This window comes from Conger conger, chromosome 3 (assembly GCF_963514075.1).
Source record: "Conger conger chromosome 3, fConCon1.1, whole genome shotgun sequence".
NCBI lineage: Eukaryota > Metazoa > Chordata > Actinopteri > Anguilliformes > Congridae > Conger > Conger conger.
The window spans coordinates 28,026,298-28,051,813 of record NC_083762.1 but is presented as its reverse complement, the minus strand read 5'-3'; the positions used below and the strand labels follow the sequence as shown (position 1 = coordinate 28,051,813).

At 47.2% G+C, this 25,516-nt stretch overlaps 1 protein-coding gene across 1 annotated transcript in view; it reads right to left on the bottom strand.

Moving 5' to 3' along the window:
• The window catches only part of slit3 (slit homolog 3 (Drosophila)), a 170,308-nt gene extending 144,995 nt beyond the window's left edge, over positions 1–25,313 (bottom strand). Inside the window, exons 1-4 of the mRNA XM_061235572.1 lie at positions 24,542–25,313; positions 14,322–14,393; positions 11,527–11,598; positions 8,230–8,301 (exon numbers count right to left, since the gene is read on the bottom strand). Of these exons, the coding sequence (XP_061091556.1) occupies positions 8,230–8,301; positions 11,527–11,598; positions 14,322–14,393; positions 24,542–24,732 (407 nt within the window). The 5' untranslated portion in view covers positions 24,733–25,313. The remainder of the gene's footprint in view (positions 1–8,229; positions 8,302–11,526; positions 11,599–14,321; positions 14,394–24,541) is intronic.
• Between the last annotated feature and the right edge of the window lie 203 nt (positions 25,314–25,516).

The window sequence follows — 25,516 nt, the reverse complement described above, 5'->3', positions numbered from 1 at the left end:
ATGAAGTAACCGGCCGAAAGCGTCATAAAAAAGAGCTCTCTGTCTGAACGCGCCGACGTGCATACCAGGTGTCTGACAAAACCCACACCGCTGCCAGGAAGACCAAATTCAGATACTCCTGCAAACGCAGCGCCACTCCGCAAATGTGCCGGCTTGTCAGAAATTCTTCATCGGCCCGGCATTACGGGCGACAGTTACCGATGAGGCGAGGGATGCCGGCGGTTTAATGTTTCCTTGTTTATTTTCCTTCCCTTGTTCCTGGATGCGTCTTCCATACGCAAAACGCATTCTTCGGATGGCTCGACGTTTAGTTCACACTTGCGTAAATAAACAGTGGCGACCATTCTGCCGATAGTTCCAGTAAGGTCGAGGGCTACAGGAACGGTGCTAAAAACCGCCGGTGTAATTTCAAAGAAAGAATTTACTGTCCAAACAAAAGTGCGGCCTACATGATACATGACTCAAAATGCTAACATTCGCAATCCCTGTAAATGCTCCTCAGAGCATCCTGGGGAGCTATAGGCTGGTTTAGTGTTTCACCTCAATATTATGTTCCATTCTACCCTCTGCTGCTTGGAAGGCAAGAGCAAATGCGTACGTAAATATATATGTTTTCAAGTGGCTTAAATGTACACTGTATTTATGGGAAACATGTTTAAACCTAGTGAAGCATGCATGTTTGGGGACTATAAAGAGATATGTTGCTTTTGGCTTTGTGTGTGCCTGTGGAACGGCCCTAATCTCTGGTGTCGGCTCTCATACAAGCATTCTACAGTCTCCCTCTCTTTCTCAATTCAATTCAATTCAATTCAAAATGCTTTATTGGCATGACATATTTTGCAATACATATTGCCAAAGCATTATAATCTCTCTATCTCTTTGTCTCTCTTTCTCAGACAGTGCTTTGCTGCGGTTGAGCTTCAGAGCCTTGTTCCCCAGGCATTCTTCTCCAAACGGCCAAACATTGTTTACATCTGATGCTGGGGCTTGGGGGTTTGGGGGTTTGGGGGTCAGGGGTGTGAGTGAAGAGACCTGGTTCTCTTGCCCCCTGCTGTGTCTCCCATCAATTATGAGAAAAAAGAGCAAAATAGCTCCACTTCCAGCCACCTTCTGCAAATACGTAACTAGCAAGCAAAAGAACAGGAGAGAGAATGATAGAAAGCGAGACAGACAGACCGAGAGAGAAAGAGAGAGAGATAGAGATATACATGCATTTACATGTAATTGTTTATATGTCATGACATGTTGTGTCATGCATTGTACTTCATGTATCTTGTAATGTTTTTCGTAAAGCTTTGGCAACACGTCTATGAAAACATGTCATGCCAATAAAGCATTTTGAATTGAATTGAATAGTGGATCCCAGCTTAGATATTGCTTTAGCAATATTATGCCTTTGTGTGGTCGTGAAATAAAAAATCTGATTTGAACTTGAATTTAAATTTGAGACAGAGATGGAGAGAAGAGAGAGGCGAGAGAGAAAGAGAGAGAGAGAGAGAGAGAGAGAGAGCAGACCCCAGCGTTCACCCTACCCCCTTTTTTTTGGAACATGTGCAAGCAGTTCAGCCCATTCGAATCCAATTATTATCTCCGCTGGTCGCCATGGCAACCACCTGTGATAAACACCCCTGCGCATAATGGTCCCGACTATTTCCCAAATTACTGGCGCCCTCAATCAACAGAGAGCATCAGGGCTCTCCACCGCCAGCCCGCTGCGATATGGCACTCGCTGAAGCTCCTCTGTCTGACAGGTCTGGCAGCGTCCAGCCGGCTCCCTGCCTCGCACGGACCCAGCTGCGCACCGAGGGGAACGCCAGGCCCCCGTCTCCACCAGACGGACAGAGCGCTGGGAACTCGCTACTACGCACTCCAGCTGATAATCATTCGCACCCAATTTGGGCTCGCAGGACTGATTCACAGTTCCTTTTCTTATGGTGCACAAAGACGTGTTTTGTGTTTTATCGTTCTCATTAACTGACCCACTGCCCCGGCTCTGCCTAAGGTACTGTGCAGCGGGGACGCCCTTGTACGGTCTCGCTGGTGGAAGTAATCCGATAATGGACGTCTGGCATTTGCAGCTACTTCCATTTCTATAACACCTTTTATACATGGGGATGAGGTGCAAAGCACTCTGAGTCTCACTGACTTTGCAGTATACCACTCTCCCCTCTCACCCGTTACACCTTACATTTCCACAACATTGTAGCAGTTACCAGATGTATTACTTCTTCGTTCATTTTGTCACAATTCATGCATAACCTGAGGAGTCTGAGCCTGCATTGCAATGGGGGATAATGTCTGCTAATAGCCCATTAGCCCCCACCTGCACTCTTGGACAGCACATTTAGCAACTGAGTCTCTCAATAGCAGTGGGTAATAGATGAGCGGTGCAGTGGTGAATAGACGGGGAGTGCTGGCCTACATTACCTAACTGCTAAGATCGTAACAAGCTAACCAACATTACCTAGCTGCTAAGATCGTAACAAGTTAACCAACATTACCTCGCTGGTAAGATCATAACGAGCTAGCCTACATTACCTAGCTGGTAAGATCGTAACAAGCTAGCCTACGTTACCTAGCTGGTAAGATCATAACGAGCTAGCCTACATTACCTAGCTGGTAAGATTGTAACAAGCTAACCAACATTACCTAGCTGGTAAGATCATAAAGAGGTAGCCTACATTACCTAGCTGGTAAGATCGTAACAAGCTAGCCTACGTTACCTAGCTGGTAAGATAATAATGAGCTAGCCTACATTACCTAGCTGGTAAGATTGTAATGAGCTAGCCTACATTAGCTAGCTGGCTAGCAGGGAGTGTTGCACTGCATGGAGAGGAAGACTTCAGTGAAATGGCCTGTGGACACCAGCTGTCCTGTACTGCAGGATGTTATCGGCAGAACAGAATAGCACTCCCAGCCAGGGAAACAGTAAAACACATCCTCGGTGACACACAATAAAAAGCAGCTTGTTCTACCGTGGGCTCCCTCTGCTCGTTCCAAAAAATCACACGGGGGTGGAACCCCTGCACTCCGACCTCCCGCCTTCTCGCCACCTGCCTCCACCCCAGCCAGACGTTATTAAAACCCATTACTTGTGTGTGTGTGTGTGTGTCTGTGTTTGTGTGAGCCTCCGTATTTCCGTGTGCTAAGTGGGCGCCCAACAGACATCTGGGTGCGCAATTACAACCGCGATAACAACTGTCGGGTTAATTTGTAACAATCAGACTTTAGCAAAACAAAATAAATCAGCGGCTGCAGTTGAACTGCCGGTGATCTACGCGCCGACGGCGTCTCTCCCTCCCCGCTCCACCGCACATGTGCGCAGATGAAAAGCGCCCCCCCCGCTCGACAGCTCGGCGACGACGCAGACAAGCAGCAGGCCCGCGCTAATGTCTCCCATGCAGGCCCTGGCTCGGGCGCTAACGGTCACCCGCGGCAACGGCAGAGATGGAGATTTACACGCCGCGCGGTCTCGCCCCACCCCTCCCGCAGCCATGGAGCGAAGCGTTTCCCACAACCTGCAGACGCGCAAGCAGCTCCACTCCAGCCATCTGAGTAAATCACTCGATCGCCCTCGTCCCAGCCTCCCACCCCTCCCTCTTGCTCTCCAGAGATCAGAGGGAATTCTGGGATATCTGGAAACAGATCAGTTGGATGTGACGGGCGCCACAAGTTGCTTTGGATGGCTCTTCGTTGGCTCTCTGGTGACACGAGAGAGCGGGGGAGGGAAACGCACTGAAGGATCGCTGAAGGAAAGGTAGGCAGGCAAGCGAGGTTGAACCGAAAGGCGAAATGGTAATGAGCATAACCGAGATCAAGCCGTCTCTAAATTGGACGAGACAATCTCCTCCATTATACAGAGCCGAATGAATTAATTTGACTTGAAATAGACTTAATCTGAAGAGTTGTAGACATCTCGGTACAGTACCAGCCTGGAAATACATGTAAATTGCATTTACTCTGCATACCACAACAGTGATGAAACACACTATGATGAACCATAAATGCCAGCGGGCCAGCCTGTGAGTTCAGCTATAGCCCATGGTGCATTGCATATGAAAATATAGAGACCATATTTACTGAACTTCTGTGGAAGGGTTAAAAGCTACTTCTATAGACTGTTCTTTACCTTTATTTGGACATAAAATTGCTATCATATGTTTTATGCTGTTTCAGCACAGAGGGCGTACATATAAATCCTGTGCTCAATAAAATGTCGGGAGACATCGGGAGACACGTTAGCCTCTGCTAACCCTTGCCAGCGTTTCTGACTTAGCCACGAGCCATCGGGAGAGGTCTTACTGCTTCTAAAGCCCTGGCCCCTGGATGACTCTGGTGCACACCAGACCTGGGTCAAATCTTTTTGTTTTTTTAATTCAAATTTATGCAATTTTTGAGAGTATTTCATGGGTTCCAATACACCAGACAAGACAAGAAAGGTACTTCAATCCAAAGCAATTACGTATTTGACCCAGGTCTGGTTTAATTCTTGCCACCAAATCGCCCACTTTCTCAGAGGGTCGATAATCGCTGAGGTGAGTCAGTGCTCCGTGGCAGATGAGCGCAGCCGGTCACAAATTGTGTTCTCCCCATTCCAAAGCTAAACTCACTGCTGCGACCATCTTTACCAAAGCGCATGTGGCAACTTAAGAAGCGTAACTACCACCTGGCAGTGACACTTTCTTGGAGAAGAAAGACTATACCTCCCCATTGGAATGAAATGCGGAATATTAGGTATTCCTTTCTGAACTTTCTGAACTTCGAAAGCGAGGTAATGTGCATCCCAGATCCCCGCCCCTCCCCACCGCACCGAGGGCTTTTTTCACTTATCATCTGCACGTAGATAAGCGCATACATTATGCTAATAACAGTAAAAAGCAAATCTAAGCTTTTTAAGAGGGTTTTTCTGCATGTTCCCTTTGGCTGTTTCACCGTCTACAAAGTCTTTGTAGCTTGTATTTGTCTAAATATGTCTTTCGAGTAAATCACGAAGCAGTCAGGCCTTTGAATCCAGCGCACAGCCCTATTTTGGACGTGATTTGGCTGCATTTGGGGCGGCTTTTATTTCTTTGAAAACAGTCAGCGGCCTCTCCTCACCGCTCGGTGCCAGGGGTCGATGGTTTATGCACCCTGGACATTTTGAATTATTAGCCACTGAATGCAGGCAGGGGAGCGAAGAGCCGCGGTCCGGGAGAGCGAGGCTATTTAGGCCCGGCTCCGCTAGCTTCTGCCCTTTTTTAGCAAAACGCTGAGTCGCGACAACGCTGGAAACGCACAGGCAGCGAGGGTCCGTGCACCGAACGCAGGCCGCAGAGAAGAGAGCCGGTTCCAGGCCGCAAAGCGGGGCGGCAAGACCCCCTCCCGGTGCCGAAATGCCTGCATGCGTAGGGGCCCGCCGGGAGCAGAGAGAGGCACGAGTGGGTGGAGGAGGAGGATAGCAATCTGTTTCTCGTAAATAACAAAAATAAAAAATACCATGACGAAGAAAACAAGTTCAGGAGAGAGGCTGTGTAAGAAAGAGAGAAACAAAGGAGCAATGACAATTATTTTAGGAGCAGCGAACGTCTATGACGAGTTCTCGGGGCGAGTCCGGCTTTTTCCGCCGAGCGGGCGTCAGGTAGCTCCTGGCCGAACCAATCCAGGGACGGGTCATTACCGCGCCGGTCTCTGCATTCCGACAGGCTAACTGCTCCGTAACGACAATTACACCAAGATTAAAGAGAAGACTGGCAATTGAGCGGGGGGGGGATATAAGACAACATCTCCACATACGCACCAATCACATGCAACTCGAGCCGCCTATAATGGGCCGGAGCGCTTTGGTCTCATGGGTATCGCTGACTGAAACACAGGGGGCGCAGGGGGGCCTGGTGCCCAAGGCCTCCAGCTATGTGGGAGCCCGCTCCGAGCTCGCGGGAATAAATACAGGCGGCCGCTACCGTGCCTGTTATCTCAGTCTTCATTTACTTTCCATTACCCAAAGTTTGGGAAGGTGGAGGAGGGAATTTGTGAGGGAGAGAGAGAGAGAGAGAGAGAGAGGGGAAGAATGAGAGCCCAAATCTCTTTATTGATAGGGAGTGAGGAGAGAAGCTGACTCCTTGGCCTGTCGAGCGGGGCAGCCGTCCAGAGCCTGAAACTCTAACCGCATTCCTTCTGAGAGGAGCAGGGCTGCAGAGAGGGAGAGCACTGACCACACGCCCAGGAGAGACGGCCAGCAGGTCCAACACCGAGGCCTCAACAGGGCCCTGCAGAGCTGTCCTCTCTACAGCTGGGGACTGCCTCCACACACACACACACACACACACACACACAAACACACACACTCACACACACACACACACACACGCAAACACACACACACACACACACACAGACACACACACAAACACACTGACACACACACACACACACACAAACACATGCACACACAAACACACACACACACAAACATATGCATACATATACATGCATACACAGAAACAAAAACCCGGAAACAGACGCATACACAGATACGCATACATACACGCACACACACATGCGCATTCACAGATACACACATACACATACTTATATACACGAACACACACCTACACTTGTACATACACACACACACACACACACACACACACAAAAACAACAGAATGGCCCCAGCAGCAGAGCTGAGTGCCCAGAATCGTCTGTGCCTTAGTGAGGGCACCTTTCCGTCACAGCCCACAGCCAGGTTTCTATTAGTCATCCATCCTGACTCCGTCACACACACATCAAAGTCCCCTCAACCTCTCCTCTCCTCCCTTGTCTCTCTTCCCATCTCATCTGGCTCAGCCGGCTGGGGAATGCACTCCCTTACCTCCTCCTGACCTCCTCCGCGTGTTCCCAGCACAGCCGGCCTCGCACTGGATAACCCCATCGCCCTCCACAGGCTGTGTACGCTACTCAGACCTGGAGCTTTTTATGTGAGGGCTAAAGGTGACGGAATTCATATTGTGCTAGCATCACAATGCGTAACAAATTGTGACAAGGGGAGGTTATAAACTCGGCCATAAAGCACCCTCGCTCTCCGACAAGGTTTACGAACTTTCATTAAGCCCGGTCTAGCTCAGATTCGGCAAATGTCACCGGATAAAGAACCCAGAGCAATTTGGGAAAGGACAGAAAAGAGCCAGACGGCCATAATTCAGACGTGACGTCGAAAGGATGCGTATACAGAATTTACAGCCTTGGTTTTCATCGTTACCCACTTCACCCCTCCCCCCCCCCCACTTCCCCAATCTCTGAACAATGAGGGGAATTCGTATTAACCTCAGATAAATAACAAAAGGCTGCCAATACTGCTCATATGGAAGTGTACAGAGAGGAGAGGAAATGAAACTGTCATTTCCAACAAGCGTTTGCGAGCAGCTGAGGATCGGAACCATGAAAGTCGGCTCTCCCGTCCGCGGCCAACGCAGAACGCAGTCCCCCTTTTTTTAGGAGAGACGTGATGACTGTCATCGGAGATATATATCAGCCATCATCGGCAATTATGCGGCAAGGCACAAGCGGGGGGGGAAACCGGGTCTTCCACGGCTAAGTCAGAAAGTGAAACGAACACGGACAATTTGAAACTGCTGTTTAAGTCCGACGGCGGAATCGTATATTTTCTTCACGGAAATTTCACACATACTTTATCTGAAAAACTGGAAAAAGTAAAGCTGCTGGTGATTTTTTAAAACCCCTACGCTGCCACTGATGTCATGTATTCTAGCTCCAACTGAGAGATCCCCGAAGTAAACGCTTGTAAACTAATCCAGGGTTCCACCCTCGGCTAACCTGAACCGGCTCCCGGCTCCGTGGGAGATTAGCCCCGTCCAAAAGAGAGGGGAAGAGAGTGAAAGAACCCTGCAACCTGGCACTCAAAGAATTCTGGGAAAATGACATTGGTAAAAAAAAAACTTTCAGCGTCCAATGGAAACACACCTTCACCTCTCGCGCCAGGGCGCGTTTTCCGGCCGTGTTTCCGCCCAGCGCTCGGCGGGAACCGCGACCGAAACACAACCTTGCGTCGGCGGGAAAACAGAAAGAGAGGAGGAACGGAGACCCCAGCCCTTTCCGCGTCCTCCGTAACGCGCTCGGGAGGCAGAAACATTGGGCCGAATCCCTCCCAAGATGACAGTGATGGAAATGAAAAGCAGCGGGGAGCTGACTGTGATGTTCTCTGGCTCTGGATATCTAAAGGAAGTGGTCACTTACAGGCGACCGAGCTTGGGTGTGGACTGGAACAGGAGCTCCGGGAGGACCTGCAGCTTATTCCGGTTCAGACGGCTGTGGGGGAGAAAAGGAGAGAAGAAGAAAAGCGTTAAGAGAGGACTGTGACCGTCGCCGTCTGAAAGGTATTCACAGCAGGTATCTGAAAGGTATCTGCCTCAGCAGAAAATCAGTGTGAGGACGATATTTCAGTGGCATTCCTACCAGACATGGGTCAAATACGTAATTGTTTTGGATTAAAATGTTTTTCTGTGCTCGACTGATCTAGCCTGGTGCAGTTGAGCCAAAGAAGACCAGAAGGCGGGGGTTTGCACTTTTTGAGAGTGTTTCATAGTTTCCAATACACCAGATACGCTCACTAAACAATTACGTATAACAATGACGTATTTGACCCAGGTCTGTTTCCTATATGTGTTGTCCTGGAAAACAGACATAATTCTGATGTGACTTTGAAAGGATACGTATAAAAAATGTACAGCATGTGCCTTGATTTTCATCATTACCCATGCCACCCCTACGCCCCATCTCTGAAAACGCTGAAAAGAATTTGTATTAACCTCAGATAAATAACAAAAGCCCTGCCAATACTGCTTGTACGGAAGCAGGGAGGAGAGGAAACGTCCTTCCACCCTAACACCTCTATGTGCATGATGCATACATATGACTGGGTGGGGGTGTCTGTGAGAGTCGGGGGGATGATTGTCAGTTACAAAAAACAAATCAGTCTGCCTCATTAGAAGAGCGAACTGGATCAACCCTGGCCATGGCACAGGAAAGCAGTAACACCAGGCTGGCATCACACCAGGGTCAAAAGTTCACATCTGCATGGTGGCTTATCATGAGCCCAGTCCCTTCCTGGCAGGATGGGCATAGGTTATCTGCTCATAAAGTCTTTAAAAGCCATTATCACCCTGATGAGCCTTCAAAGGCTGACAGAGGAGGTTTCCTCCACAGGCCCTTATCTCATTACAATGTAATTGTGGACTGGGGGGTTAGGAGAGCAGACCTTTGGTATGTGGAGGAGTCAGGAGTATCATTCAGCTAAACCTCCCCCGACTCTCCCAGAGAAATATGACCAGCGAACCAACACTGGGACTTTCTATTGATCAACTTTACCAAATATGTCGCTGCGCTGACCTGCCCTGAGGCTGACAGTTGCGGTTTCCACCTAGTGCCTATCCTGAATGAATAAGTCAGAGCTTCAGTGGCAGCCCAATTCAGTGTTTCACACACACACACACACACACAAGCACACACAATATCACAAACCACTCAGATCAGAAGACAGTATAAATTTAAACCGTGGCATCAGAAGTATCCGCCCTAGGATCTCAGCCTCAGATCTCAGTTTATATGTATTAGTGCAGCATCACTGTGACAGCCCTTTGCTAACCTGCGGGAGGCGTCGTAAAAACCAGAGCTCTGTGTTTGCACGAAGACACCACTGTGTGTTCTGCTAAACAACGTGCTGCTGCTCAAACTCACACATGGGCCCCAGCCAGCAGAAGTGGGATGCCATTGAGCCCAGGCTAGTGTAGTGTGGCTAACACCAGGCAGGGTGTCATTGAGCCCAGGATAGCATAGCATGGCTAAGACAGGGCAGGGTGTCAAAGAGCCCAGGGTAGCATAGCACGGCTAAGACAGGGCAGGGTGTCAATGAGCCCAGGATAGCATAGCACAGCTAAGACAGGGCAGGGTGTCATTGAGCCCAGGATAGCATAGCACGGCTAAGACAGGGCAGGGTGTCAATGAGCCCAGGATAGCATAGCACGGCTAAGACAGGGCAGGGTGTCAAAGAGCCCAGGGTAGCATAGCACGGCTAAGACAGGGCAGGGTGTCAAAGAGCCCAGGGTAGCATAGCATGGCTAACATTACATTATTACATTATTGGCATTTGGCAGACGCTCTTATCCAGAGCGACGTACAGTTGATTAGACTAAGCAGGAGACAATCCTCCCCTGGAGCAATGCAGGGTTAAGGGCCTTGCTCAAGGGCCCAACGGCTGTGCGGATCTTATTGTGGCTACACCGGGATTAGAACCACCGACCTTGCGTGTCCCAGTCATGTACCTTAACCACTACGCTGCAGGCTAAGACAGGGCAGGGTGTCAATGAGCCCAGGATAGCATAGCACGGCTAAGACAGGGCAGGGTGTCAATGAGCCCAGGATAGCATAGCACGGCTAAGACAGGGCAGGGTGTCAATGAGCCCAGGATAGCATAGCACGGCTAAGACAGGGCAGGGTGTCAATGAGCCCAGGCTAGTGTAGTGCAGCACACACCAGGCAGGGTGCCGCTGAGCCCAGGATAGCGTAGCGTGTCTAATCCCAGGCAGGGTCAGAAGAGTAAATTCAGTAAATTCCAGAACCGTGAGAGGGGCATAAACTCTGACGGGAAATCGTTGGCTCTAGTGGTCAAAGGGACTGTGTGGCGGTCAGCGAGTTCATGAGGATGGGGGGAGGGGGGGGCTTTGATATGTCGCTGGCCATTCAGCCATGCACACACACATACACACTAACCCATGAACTTGGACCTCTGAGTCAGACTGCCTTCCCTGTTTGTCTGACCCAGTGGTTTCTCACATGGTCAGTCTCACGATGGAGCGCCAAGCTTCGCACTCCAAAACAAAGCTGTATTCAGCTCCAGCAGTCAGCAGGTGAGCTTACAGCTGACTGGGCCCTCTGTGCTATGGCACCACTAAATGTTCAGGGTTAAATCAACTATCAAAAGAGAAAATACTACTCTGATAGGGCAGATTTGTTCTGATGTCATCAATTAATGTTAATTCTGGAAGGCTTCTATTCCCGCTTGGGAGAGGAGCCCCCACCTCCACTTGGGCTTTATGAAATGCTACTGGACACAGGGAGTAATGTGCCTTTGGTCACTTCCGGAACCTTCCTAATGCTGCCTCCAAGCAGTTGTTCTGAGTGAGCCAAGCATGCGGTTTCTTTCGCAAGAAAGTAAGGATGGAATCTAAAGGCAAGCATTGTTTGAGGTGGAGGCAACATTTCAAGCACCACCAAAGAATATACAAACATAGACATACACACGCACACACATACTCACACACATACACACACACGCACACACACACACACACACACACACACACACACACACACACACACACACATACAGTAATCAATGGCAGACTGTGACAGTAGCAAATGATGGTGGCAGTGGCCTGTGGGTTGTGTTGTGAGGGCGGGGCTTGAGGACAAGAGATGGGTCAGGGCGTTGAAACAGACAGTGTTTTTCGGGATGGGGTCACCCGGGACACTTACAGTCTCTCCAGCTGTTTGAGGTCCTGGAATGCCCCTCTCTCGATGACGCTGATCTGATTGTCCTCCAGATGCCTGCGGGGAGGAGAAAAGAGGTCGTTAGCGGACTCGTTAGCAGGCAAACGCAGCTCTCTCAGGGCCAACACAGTGCCAGGCGCCGAGACTTGCCCCTTCCCTACTCATGGCTCAAAGACAAAAATATTAACATTTGCCTAACAGGCTAACAACAGCATACACTCTTGGTGACACTATACCAAGACTTGCGCGATGTGGATGACTGTTCTACTATGCCAGGTGTGGCAGCAAACTGAAATGCGCAGCCTATGGGGAAGGCTCACGGCTCGTTTACTTGCTGATTTTCAGAGAGAATCCAGTTAAGGCACGGTCCGAAGCAAAGATATTCGGATGTTTTTTCTCACACAGAGAGAGGTCACTATGTGGAATAGCTTGCCAGGTCATGAAGTGGAGGCAGAAACTCTGAGGCTTTTCAAGACCAGGCTTGATACAGTGCTATATCCTATCTAGGTTTTAGGTAAACTAAACATTAGGCACACTTTAGTAGTAAAGGCGAACATTGCTGGGCTGAATGGCTTGTTCTCGTCATTATGTTATGTTATGTTATGTTATGTTATGTTATGTTACGAAGGACCCACAGTGCAATCCTCGACTCAAGTTCCTTGAACATGGTCTGGTCGACCTATATGAAAATCCATCATCTGACCACAATGCTGATGTCGCACGACATCTCCTGATGTCGGTGATTACTCGATGATCCCGGAGAACACGTTTGATGAAGAAGTCTGCTTCCCAGGGTTAATTCTCCTCTGACCTACGGCAGTCTGGAGAACCGAACGCAGAAGGAGCACGCTCTGTCAATGGGCCTTGTGTATCGCTTCACTGGGAGGTCCTGTCCACTGATCTCTGCTCACCATGTCGTCTCTCAAGACCCTTAAAGTCTTCCAGATGCATTAAGAAGGGAGCACATCTCCGCAGATATGTTTTGTTTAGATTTTTGTCTCTCTACATTAGGTCCAAAGCACGGAGTCTTATATGAGAAGCATGTGGACCTTAGACAAGCCGACGAGCTCGCTTGATAAGACAGGCCAAAAAAAGAGGAGAGGGGGGAAAACAAACTGGGAACTTGAGGCAAAAATATCCTTTGCCTCATTCGAAATTCCTGCTTGGCAGAACAGAGCCTTATAAATTGCCTTTAAAGCAAATGTTTACACATGCGACCTCTTTACAGCCATTAATCTGTGTATTTTGTCATATTATTTTGTCGTGGGGATGACACTGCTGGCTTCGCAGAGACAGACTTTTTGGATGCTCTGGGAATGGCACAAAGTTCCAGCGTGGTCCCCAAGCCAAGAGCTCGGATACAGAACCGGCCTGTTCTGTGCCAAGGAAAAGTGCAGAACGATTCAAAATCTTAAGCCCAGAATTGCAAATCTCAACAAATTGAAAACATTTATTTAAAGCCCACATCCCCATACTTACCTGTGATCTGATATACATCTGAGGGCAGATAACGATCTGGCTCAGTCCCTCAGACAAAGGTCCTGCCTGGGGTGTCCTTTATTCATTGGCATTAAAATGAATCATATTTGATACCCCTCCCAATAGAGGGAGCTTATATGGCCATAATAATGGAGCACGCACAGCTTCAGCATACGCTGTTAGGCTCGCAATTATCCAAATGGGAAACATGCACACCTCTTCTATGGGGCGCTGGCCAACAGTGTTGAAAACACCTCAAAGGGATGCGGAAAATGGAGAGCGGTGGTGGGGGGTGGGTATCGAATGTGGTGCTCTTTTAAAGAAAGATCTTTCACTTTGCCTTTCGCAACTTGCAAGCACCTCTGGGCAAGTTCGGCTTCAGAGGCACATCACTCTTGGTGGGGGTACACCAAAGGAGACTGGCCGCAAAGGCCATGGAGATCAGGGTGCATGTTCAGAGGGGGTGTTCCATAATGTAATATAGAAGGGTTCCCAGTGTGATTTTCATTATTTGTCTCTCCCATCGGGAGACTTTCATTCCAGTTTTCCCAAACTTGCCGAATGGTTTCGATAGGCATCACTGGCATTAATCATAAAGCACATTAACCCTTCAAGCCTGAGGTTTTTAGGAATTTATTTTCTAATTTTTGAATCAGGTTCTAGAATAGAATAGTTCTAGAACACTGACTGGCTCTAGAAAACAACAAAGTTCTAGAATACTGGCATTAATCATAAGGCACATTAACCTTTTGGAATGTTTTTTCAAAATTCTAAATCAGTGTTCTAGAACTTTTGTTGCTTTCTATCACCAGAAACGATTGTTACATCAGCATTAGAATGTTGAGCTGAGAACATTCTAATCAGATATTTGTGATCTTACATCTTAAAGGGTTATAACGGGCAGACCAACAGCGCCACAGCAGGGGCAGAGACAGTTCAACTCTTTGGGAGCTCGCCTCTACAACGTTTATTTTTATCTCCCTAACATCCATTCAGAGCCTCTTACCCAGGAGGTAAACAGCACAGAGGAACTCATGATTACAATCATTACACACTTCCTACACTCTTTCTACTCAAGTGCTTGTAAAAAAGGAAAAAGACACTGTAAACACTGTGCTCAAATGATACATGAAATGAGTGTCTACTCCCCACACACTGGTGTTGTGCAGACATGAGCATTTGTGTGATAAAAAAGGAAATTACGAATGCATTCACTTTTTGTAGCAAGAGGAGCTGTGGTTGATGATCAGAATGATGTTTATTATGTTAAAGAAATTAATCAAAAAGAGGTGAGTGCTTACAGAACTCGCAGGTTCTTGATGGCAGAGAAGTCCACTTTGGTGATCCGAGAGATGTTATTCCTGTTCAGGTCCCTGTACAAGAATAAAGAACAGAGCAGAGAGGGGGAGAGATGGAGAGATGGAGATAGAGAGCGGGAGAGAGAGAGAGAAGTAGACAGAGATGGAGAAAGAGAGAGGGAGAGAGAGGTAGAGGGAGAGAGTTGGAGAGAAGGAGAGAGAGAAAAGAGTTAACAGGTTTATCGAAGCATTCTCCCACACAGAGTTGTGTGTTCAGTGCAGCAGGCAGCTGGCCTGATGGAGCCCCACTCACGCCCCGGCCCCTGAAACCGCTCTGCAGCAGGGAAGCCGGCTCCTGCCAGAGCCCATTACCAGCACACTGCGGAGAATTACCCCCGAGAGGCTGGAACCCGCCTGTCCGCCACTGCCCGCCCCCCCCCCCCCCCCCCCGCACACCTGCCCCGCTGGGGGCTACCGCGTTTCAGCGCCCCGCCAAGTCGTGTTGACTCAAACGGCCTTCCTGAGTGCTCACACATTTCACCGCACACGGCAGCGCTGCAGGTAACGGCTCACCTGCGTGCGTGTCGGCCCATGTAAATCCACACACCGCGCCCCGCGGTGCCCAAACCCATGCCCCCTATCGCCGGTGCGTAATTCGCTCCACATTCCCCGCTACGTAGAGCTGCAGGCCACGTATAATTCAGGACACGGCTAGAGCGTGAGAGAGGGCGATTATATGGACGTTTCTCTTCCTTTGTGGGAGCCTACAGTGCTTCAATTGCTTTTGATTCGACATTTTTGCGCTAAGAAAGGGAACGTTTTCCTTTCTAAGCCAAAAGCTTATCTTGTTTTTCTCCACTGTCATTTAATATGTTTTAACTGCTACACAGAGCGTATACAAAGAGGGGACAGAGCACATATCGTATGTGACTTGACACATTCTCTACGTTGGCTTTGTTTATTGAAGTATTGCCATTCTGGGGGCATTGAGAGTAAACACACACACACATATATGCACACAGAAACGCACACCCACACACGCATATACACACATGCACACACACACCTACGCATACATACACACACACTCACACACACGCATACATGCACACACATACACACACCCACGTACACAGAAGCACACGCACACACACACACATACATATGCATACACACACCCACGCACACAGACACACACACACACACACACACACACGCATATCTCCTGACAGCGCAGCAGGACTCTGTGTGTGTTTCTCATAATATACATAAACATTTATAAATCTGATTTAAAGGCATATTGGATTTCAAAAGGCTTCCCCGGCACTGCAGAAGGCACATGGAGAACTCTAATGGGAGCCACATTGTGAGCTGTGTGGGGACAGGAGCAGAGGTTCTGCTGTCACCCTGTTCTCTCTCTCCCCCTCTCTCTCTCCCTCTCTCTCTCTCATTCTGCCTCCTCTCCCGTCCTCCCTCTATCTCCCTGTCTCTCACTCTCAATTCCTCATCTCTGACAGACTCCCTATCTCCCATCATCTGTCTGTTCCCGGAGTGAGCCTGCTCATGCCAGCCTGCTCACATGCTGAAGAAAGCCGCAATAACCCTGAGTGAAAGTGTATCAGCCTGCTGTCCTGGAAACCATCGCTCATTACCAATCCTGCCCATCAGAGTTGCACCTCTAGTGACCGATCACAAGCCTGGTGTAACATCCAGCTACGACCAGCTATCAGACCAGCTACCAGCTATTTCAAAACATAGCTTGAGCTGGTCAAACCATGTGGAGTATGGAGCTGGTCTAACTGGTCAGCCAGCTACCAGCTGCTTCAGAACCTAGCTTGAGCTGTACCCTTCCAGGAAAGAGCTGTGCTGGGACAGAACTCTGCTCTCAGGCTAGCCGTGTTGTGCTACGTGAGTTAGGTTTGCCCACCCTGTCAGGGTGGTGCTAATAAACCATGACCCTGCTGCAGTCACAAAGCGAGCAGCGGCACAACAGAACAGAAGCTGTAAATGTGGCTCCGTGCTGCAGTTGATTTCTCTTCTGAGCTTGCCGAGTAACCAGTACCTTCCCCTGTTTTTGCAGTTCCCTGATAGCTTCCATGTTTGTATGCAGAACAACAATATACACTTCATTTCAGGAGCTTAAATATGAGCCGCTATCCAAATATTGGAATTATAACAATATAATGGCACGTTGGGGTGTGAGGGGTGGGGGGGTCAGGGAGCTTAAATATCCCACGAGCCTTTTTCTTTTCACTGGTGCAAAGGATAAGAGTAAACTTATAAGATCAATCAGTCTTATCCAAACAGCAGGTAATGACTCAACATGCCAGTTAGGCCCTTGAATCAAGCAGCAGCTTGTGGTCCCACAAGGCAAACAGGATTTAAGGTTACGTTCCACCAAAAATGCATATTTGGTCATCCATTTCAGAGGTACATGCTTCAATTAGTTCAGTTGCATACTTTATTCAAGACGGCGGAAATGACAAATTCATTGACGTCTTTTGTAGCAGTCTATAATCTGAACCAAGTAAGATATTGTTACAATGCTTTCAGAGTCCAAATAAGATATTGTTTGAAGCCATTTTTTTATCACCAGTACCCAATAGTCATTTTTCCAGAGATTTTTCATGAAGAAAAATAGCGAAATTTACGGATCTAACAATGGGATTTGTGATGGTGTACCCACCCCTAAAGCTTTGAACAAGAACATAATTGGTTCAAAACACTCTCCTGGATATGGAGTAAAGGTTTGCAAAGTTTCATGGTGATAGGATGACTATGCACTGAGAAAAATGGTTTGGGGTCCTGTAATATCGTCCAAAGAGAAAACCGACTCTGAAGATAGAAATGGGAAATAATTATACAAATTTCACCATACACATGGCATAATCATTCAAAAGGTGGTATTATCCTGAAAGTTCAATAGTTGAGTGATGATTTGCAGCACTACATTTGGCAGAAATGTAGATTTTTTCAGTGGAACTGAACCTTAAGCCACTAAAGTAACTAGCGCAGCACATAAACGAACAGACCACCTGCCGCAGCCTCAGCCATGTCTCAAAGGGGTACTTGAAAAGGTAAGGAACAGAGAAAACTCTATCCTGATTCACTGACCTTTTGTTATAGGACACATTTGGGATACCTCAGGACTCAAGAACCCTCACAAGGCAAGCTGGAATCGATTTCCGAGGCGTGTTTTGAAAATATCAAGCTTCGATTGCGCATTCTTCCCCCACCCATCGGCGTTTGTTCACTGCAAAATGCATTGGTGGTTTTTAATCTCCTTTTCTTGTTATTGTTTTCAAGCAAAAAAGAGAAAGAAAATGGATTTCTTGCAGAACAGATAGGCATGTTTGGTTTCCTATTCCAACCCAGACCAGTGTATGGAATCTTAATTGAGTTTGTCCTCTGAGGCTTGGACTGTTTAGCAAAGGTAGGTTTTTTTTCCTCCTCCCATTGAGAAATTCAGCCCATTGAGTGATTTAATCTTCAGACGATATTTCGACATACTCATTCAGCGAGCTCGTTGTGCGTCTCCACGCATGAGACACCACTGTGGTCCAAACACCGGGGCTTACGGCAAGAGATTGTTTGATTGCAAAATGAATTTTTCCCCCTCTGTACTTTGTTCAAATTTACGAAGAAAAATAGACATAAATAAACACTCAGCCTCCAACCAAGCACTGCCAGAGAGATAGGATCGGATTAATAAGAACTGGACTACTACCATTTTACAATCTCGCTCACATGCCAGAGTCACTTGAAAGGACGGCCTTGTCTAATGCGCATTCCTCCGACCAGCCAGACCCTAACCAACAGATGGCTATTTCCAGTTTATGATATTTGACCATCAATTTCCTGATTACATATTTCAGGTAATTCCTTGCCGTCCCCCTCTTTGGTTTTCTGTGAAACAGGATGTCGGCTGTAATGGGCATATCTGATTAAACACACATGCAACAGGCGCTAAGGTTTAGCGCTTAGCATATGGGCTGATGCAATGTTTTTAGTGTCTTATCAGGATATAAAGTCCAAAGGGGGGTGGTGTTGGCATTGGCCCCGATTGCTCCTTCCTTGCAACACTTTTCCCAGTGTGTCACCCCCGATTTACCGTACTCCCGACTAATAACCGTATTACCGTATTGAGATGCCTTAACATTTACCGTACTCCTAAAGTAACTTCTGTGACTTCATCCTGGAACACTGCTTCATTTGCACTCTACCGAGATCAAATGACAGCATTTATTGGCAGCCCTCTAATGTAAACTCAACAGTGCAACTTGCATGACGAATAACTAAAAAATTACTTCCAGATCAGTTTTGGTTTGTGTGTGTGTGCAAATTAGGCTATAATTCCTTCTGTTTTCATAAAAACTTGGTACGCGATCCAGTTCAGCGTACAGTGAAGCTCTTGCTAACAAGAGACTGCAAACCGGGCAGACTTATATGGCGGTGTTTGGACCATCGTGAGCTAACACGGTTTTCCGTATTTGTGCAGTTATCTCTATAGTTTTCTCTATCGTCATTGGTCCCATTCACATCAATCAAAGTGTTTTAGTGTCTGAGATAGCCTATAAGCAACCATAATCATGCACCACATTCCTCAGGAGAAAAACTACCGTTAACTTCTGGTGGAAGCGGTCGTGTTCGGAACACGGTGAGTTTACGATATATCTCCGATATAGCTTTCACCTTCCATGCCACTCTGAAGCTGGTAGATTGTCCTACCGCGCAGTGCATGCTGTATGTCAGGGATCATCATCTCTGGCCGTCAAATCCAAATCCAGCCCTGGTTTTCTTTTCTCCCGGATAATTAGGGCCGGACTGCCTTCACACCTGACTCCCAGGTAAAGGGAGGGTGGAAACCAGAAGTTCATGGCCCTCTGCCAAATGGGCATGTCCTTGTTAGTCACTTGTTCCTTGTTTCGTGATGTCAGGCAGCACTGCAGTGTGACTGTTTGCCTCTCCTCCAACCTGCTGCATGTAATAATTAAATAATAACAATAATTTGTTATTTACCTGATGCTTTTATCCAAAGTGACTTACAGTTGAATAGATGAAGCAGGAGACAATCATCCCCTGGAGCAATGCAGGGTTAAAGGGCACAACAGCTGTGCGGGCCTTATCATGGCTACAGCGGGACTTCAACCACCATTTTTCTGGGTGCCGGTGATGTACCTTAGCCACCAGACTACAGGCTGCCCCCATATGTCACCAAATCACTGTCACTCCAGCAGCCATTCCACTAACATTACCCTGTGCTTATCAAAAGGACCGAAAGGCGTACCGGGACTTTAGGACTGTCAAGCTGCTGCTTCAGCATGTGCCAGTTTCTTTTTTTTGCCATCATTGTGGGAAAGAGGGTGTCACAATCTCGTTAAGCGGGGCTTCCTTATCCAAACAAGCAGAAATTGTGTTGTTCTCCCCAGATGAGCAGCACTCAGGAAAGGAGAGGATCACAGCGCATCAGGATAACAGCGGGGGACAGGGCTCGCCTCGTCTCCGAGCGTAACACGTCTTATTTATCGCGGCCTACGCTCGGTTTCGAAGACGTTGACGGAGAGCGCCGGGCGAAGCGAGGCGAGGGACGGGCCGGAGACGGAGATGACACGAAACTGGAGCGGCGCCGCCGTGTTTACGAGAGCGGGGAGAGCGGACGGGACTTTGTTTTCCAAATATTTTCATTACCGTGCTGTCTGGATGGGCTCCCAGCTGAGAGACACCCACTTCAAACTAAACAGATCAGACAAAAAAATGGATTATTTCATATTCCCTTTCCGTCTGTTTACTTTCAAAGTTGTTTATTTTCAAACATGGCCTCCGACGGACCGCGCTGGGACTCGCGGAGCCAGGATGGTGCGTCTGGTATGACCTACTTAAATGACGTGCTAAACACGAGTTTCTGGGGGGGTGACATAGACGCAGAGATAGTTAAGAGTGATTATATCCCGTGTAATGACTTCAAACCTGTCTGTGATATCTTGAAAGTGTTTTATGTGAGCAGAGCTCCCTTTAGCATGGGCTTTGCAGTCGAGACCGCGGCAGGGAACCGACTGCGGTTCGCTCTTCGACCGACAGTTACATGAAAGGGAAGACGAGACAGAGCGGGGCCTGCGTGGGACTCTTATCCTCCGCAAACAGGCCCCAGAGAGCCGGGGAGTGTGCGGCAGAAGTAACAGCCCAACAAGTGAAATAGCATTTTGCAAATCAGTCCTACGGCGGCCGAATAGCAGGGGGAGCATTTGTCAACTCTTTTTTTCCTTCTCTTAAGGACTTATCCTCGTTTTGACCGCTGCACCTCCACCGACCGCTAAACTGCTGTAGCAGCAGTTTGAAACAGCTGTACTGATCCAGTGGGCCACTGCATGCTTGTTAGCTGGAAGGCGGGAAGGAAAAAAAGCAGTTTGTACGGTAACCGTTGACGTGCACCGAAATATAAGATACTACCATCAAAATATTAACTGCATGGAGACTTGTCAGAACCCCAAAAAATTTCCCAAATATGCTGCGAGGTTGCAAATTCCAGACCTAGGCTCCATACATAGGGCAGCGGCCCTGTATTTCAACAACATCGGAAACTCAGCCCATCTTTGGCTTGAGACTGAAATGGAAAGATCCCACCCGATCTTTCAGTGGGAAGATTATCCTACCTCTAGACACGCACTCCCAGCAACCTCCTGATAAATTTGCAGGGGCCAGTTGCTAGGCATGAGTTTACTGTTTACTGGGTTGCTGCTAGTTTCACTGTAGTGCCACTTACATCATTGTTAAGAAGGCAGGACACGTCCATGTTTGTTATATGAGGATAAATATTTTGTTGTAACCAGAAAGAAATGAGAAAATAGAGGAGGAGAGTGCAATTGAAAAAATCAATATGCTGGCTGGAGTTGATTTGGTGACAAAAGCCCAACAGCACAAAACTCTCCTTGTTAACCCAAAACGGCCCCAAACCTACAGGCTATCAAAACCAGTCTTGCGTTAAAGCATGACACACTCTTGGAAGAGTTATGAACTAGTGTGTCCCCTGTGTTTTTCTGAACAGGCTCTTCAACACTTTCAGAAAAAAATGGTTCCAAACGGAAACCTGTGATTCCATTGAAGAGCCATATCTAGTTCAAAGAGTTCTTTGTGGGGCAAAATTGTTCTTTGTCTGAGAGCTTTCACTCTTCACACCTATGATACATAAAGAGCTAAAAATGATTCCTCTATGGAGAGAAGCCAAATAACCCTTCTTCTGAGAATGAAGGACATTCATGATTTGGACTCTGCAAAAACTCTCAAGAGAAAGTGAACATCCCTTGACCTTTTGGCCAGAGTACGTTGTGCAGCACCTCAGAATATTTTCCAGGAGTGACGTGTACCTGGTTATTGGCTCACATCAGTCAACACAAAAAAAACATAAATAGAAATACATCACTGTTACTGTATGTCATATCATACTCTAGCAACATATTTACATAAAGACCTTTGAACGTTTTTCATTTCTGTGTGATGAAAAATCAACCGCAAGATTGAAAAAGGAGAATCTGTTTACTTTCATTGTGGTGAAGAATAACATCCTGGCTTCAAGGCTGAAGTAGGTGAATCTGATTAATTTCTCTTGTGATGAAAAAAGAAAAAACAGAATCTCTCGACAGACCTACACAACTGAGTTTGAATAGAGGAGGAATGGAAGAGGAGGCATTGATGTGCAATCTGCTCAGCCTCCCACACTGCTGCGGGGCTGCGGTAAAACAGGCTGGTCTCAGAGAGGGGCGCTGTTTTTCCCCTGATCACAGCCAGCAAAGAACTGCACTACACTCACAGGAAAACAACCTCCACAATAGCTCCTTAAGTATGAATTCTACAAAGACATCCAAGAACATGGTGTGTAAGTGTGTGTGTGGGCATGCATATGAGGATGTGTGTGTATGTGCGCATGTGTGTGTGTGTCTGTGTGTGCGTATGTGTCTAAGAGAGTGAGTGAGAGGGAGAGAGAGAGAATGACAGACAGAATGTATGGGGCAAGGGGGTAGGAAGGGGGGGTTCAACACTATGCGCTAAGTCAACACTCCAGGGTGTGATGGGAGCAGCAGCAGGGTGTAAATTGCAGCCCTGAGAATTGGGCTCCGAGTTCCCCTCGGCCGTTGCCGCTTAGCCTCACACACTCGCGGATCAAATTAATGCAAATGAGATCTGGAGTGGTCCCCGATTGAGTAATCCTTGAATAAATGGTCCCTGAGCAAAGGGGAAAAGAGAACGCTCTGCCTAGCTCCTCTTCCTGCCGGGTGCCCCTCACGCACTCCCACCCCCCCTTCCTACACGAGAAGGTTTAGCAAAACACAAAAAAGGTCCCACGGCCGCCTCCCGCTCGCCACGGCCTTTCGGAGCCACCGAGGGAGAATTACACAAAGCGAATCGGAATAACATAAACACTTTTCCCAAAAGGAGCCCCACATTCCCGGCACTTATTTATTTTCCTCTGGACAAGAACAGACCCGGGATTGCCTTCCCAAATCCAACAGGTCCGTCAGGTCACCCGGACACTCCTCCTTCCCACTGGCCAAACCAAACCGAACACGGTCGCTCTTATATCGTTTCCAACCAAAACGAACAGATTTGTTGATGCAGAACCCGAGCCGCCGCTCAACCGCTTTGGTCCTTTCGCGGGCTGGCTATGCAGGATGTAACGGATTCCATATCCATCACGGTCTCCGTGCAATCTCTGCAGGTGAAACCACGCGCCCTCAGGGGCCGTTCGGCCATGAAAAGGCTGAATTAACTTGCCAACTCGGCCGACGTCGACAGGACTGTTGGGACAGTGGAGTTCGGTGCTCGGCCAAACGAACTTGCGGTTCTTGCTCAGAGATTGCCAAGGTACACAGACACATGCCGTGCAATGATTAATCAGGGGTCCAATTCTTCTTACAAGAGTAAAACCAGGACCCCAATGAGAGCTGATGTTCAGACTCTTATTACTTTCTCCAAGACTGAGCTTCATTTCAGCCAGTGCATTTATTGGCAAGTACACACATTCTTAAAGGAGTGACTAACTGCTACTATATACTGATGCACTGAGAACATTTCAGCTTGTTTGAGTCACAACATGAAAGCTGGCACTTATGATCTTTGTCTCCATTGTTTTGCAAGACATGTGTGGTATGTATGAAAGAAATGTGTAATTAAATACATCTAATTTAATCCCGTGAAGAATCCAAGGTCTTATTATACTCCGGTGTGTGTGTGTGTGTGTGTGTGTGTGTGTGCCTGTGTGTGTGTGTGTGTGTGGTACCCCCACTACCAGAATTTGTTCTCCTGGCCACCTATGTACATGTTTAATTAGCTCTCCGTAGTGATATGCTAATCCAAGGACTATGTGAAACTATGCTTTAATTACTTGAATTTTAAAATGGCAACTCCACAGAGGAAAGTTGTAATTATAATGGAGAAGTCTGGGAAAGTATTCTGAACTTTTAGTCCCACTCACATATTTATTTTGGCATTTGGCTGACCTGAAACGGATTCATTCCACATTACGGATATTGCCCTTATGACGAAATATCAGCACAGTGAAACATATAGCGATTAAAGGACAAGAGGTGATACTGCTGTATTAACGCCTTATTATGTTGAAATTACACATACGTCCCAAATAATAGCCTATATGTCACTGGAAGAATAAAGATTACACTGAAGTAAAGTTATTAAGAAATAACGATGACACTGAAATTAAGTTCTACCAGGCTTGAAAATAACCACTTTTAGAAGAAGAAAATATTAAGACTGCAACCATATATTTGCAAGCACATAAAAATATAAAAACATATACTGATACGCTGGACATACGCAGTAAATTCTTGCGACTGTGTGAAGTAGTAGATCATGTTGGGGACTTCATCAACATGTTAATGAGTCTATAAATTCGATTATTGGCTGCCTTGTGTCTATTCTCTCCTCATCTCTGCCATTTCGCTAAGGTCAGGACAGGTGCAAGACAATATATATATTTTTAAATAGATATCATAAACAGGGTTGAATGAACTCAAACAAGCAATGCATGATACATTATCATGCTGTATATCTGTTATTGGAAAATTACATAAAATCTGCGTATTTTGAAAGGGACTATGATTCTCACACAACGATAAGCAAAAACAACTGTAAAACAATGCACCTAGTATTGCTAAGCTTACGCGCGTATTATTTGAAGCAAAAAGGGAAGAAAAATTCAGCGCACTACTTACAATCTCTCCGCATTCCTTGGGATTCCCTTCGGCACAGTCCTGAAACCTTGACCCTGGCAATCCACATGAGATCCGGAGCAACTGCATTTATGAGGGCATCCGTTCACGGCCACCAAGCAGAGCAATCCGTACATCAGAGCCAAGATCCAGCAGTGGCTCGCCGTCCACCTCCCTCGCGCAGTCGACAGCATGATATCCGTGGTGGCTGCAGGCAGCCTTTGCAACTACAAGACCAGAAACGCTTTCGAAACGAGTTTTTAAAAGAAAATCCAGCCGCAGTCGGTAGTGCCGAAAAAGTGCCTTGGATGTGACTCAAAGGCAAAAGGTGTTATAATTTCAGTTTATAAAGAAATAAAATTTACTTCTCACACTTGGGTAACTTTTTACAGAATTCTGAGGGAAGGTTGCTATCATTTAAAGTCCAACTCGCGTTCTGCTGTTTCAGCACCATTGAGACAGAAGCCGGGATAAAAAAAAACGGATTAAAAAGGTGACATGTAACTAAGTAACTTAGGGATGCAGAAATAAGTATTTTAAAATTAGCTCTAGTGACAGGCACCCATCACCCTCAACAACGCGCAAACTTCTTTTCACTATTTAATTCTAAAACTTGTGACTAAAGTTTTTTCAAAGGTACCACTCATCCACAAAAAATAATGAAAATGAAATGCAATTGAATATGCAAGACGGCAAGAGTTAAATTCTAAAATGAAATCCAGCTATTAAGTGTCCCACGGCTCCATTCTCATTGATAACCATTGAGAACATCCGAACGCAGTCAAAACTTTAGCGAGCGCGTGTAGGCTGCAGTCCACATACCTACTTCCAACCCCCAAAATCTCTGCTCCACTTTCCTACTGGTTCTTGCTCTGCTGATGTCATTAACTTTTAGGGGCAGAAGTTCTCCTCAACATCTTATAGTCTCTGGCAATATGAACATTACCAAAATAACTTAACAAAGGCAAAGTTTTGAGC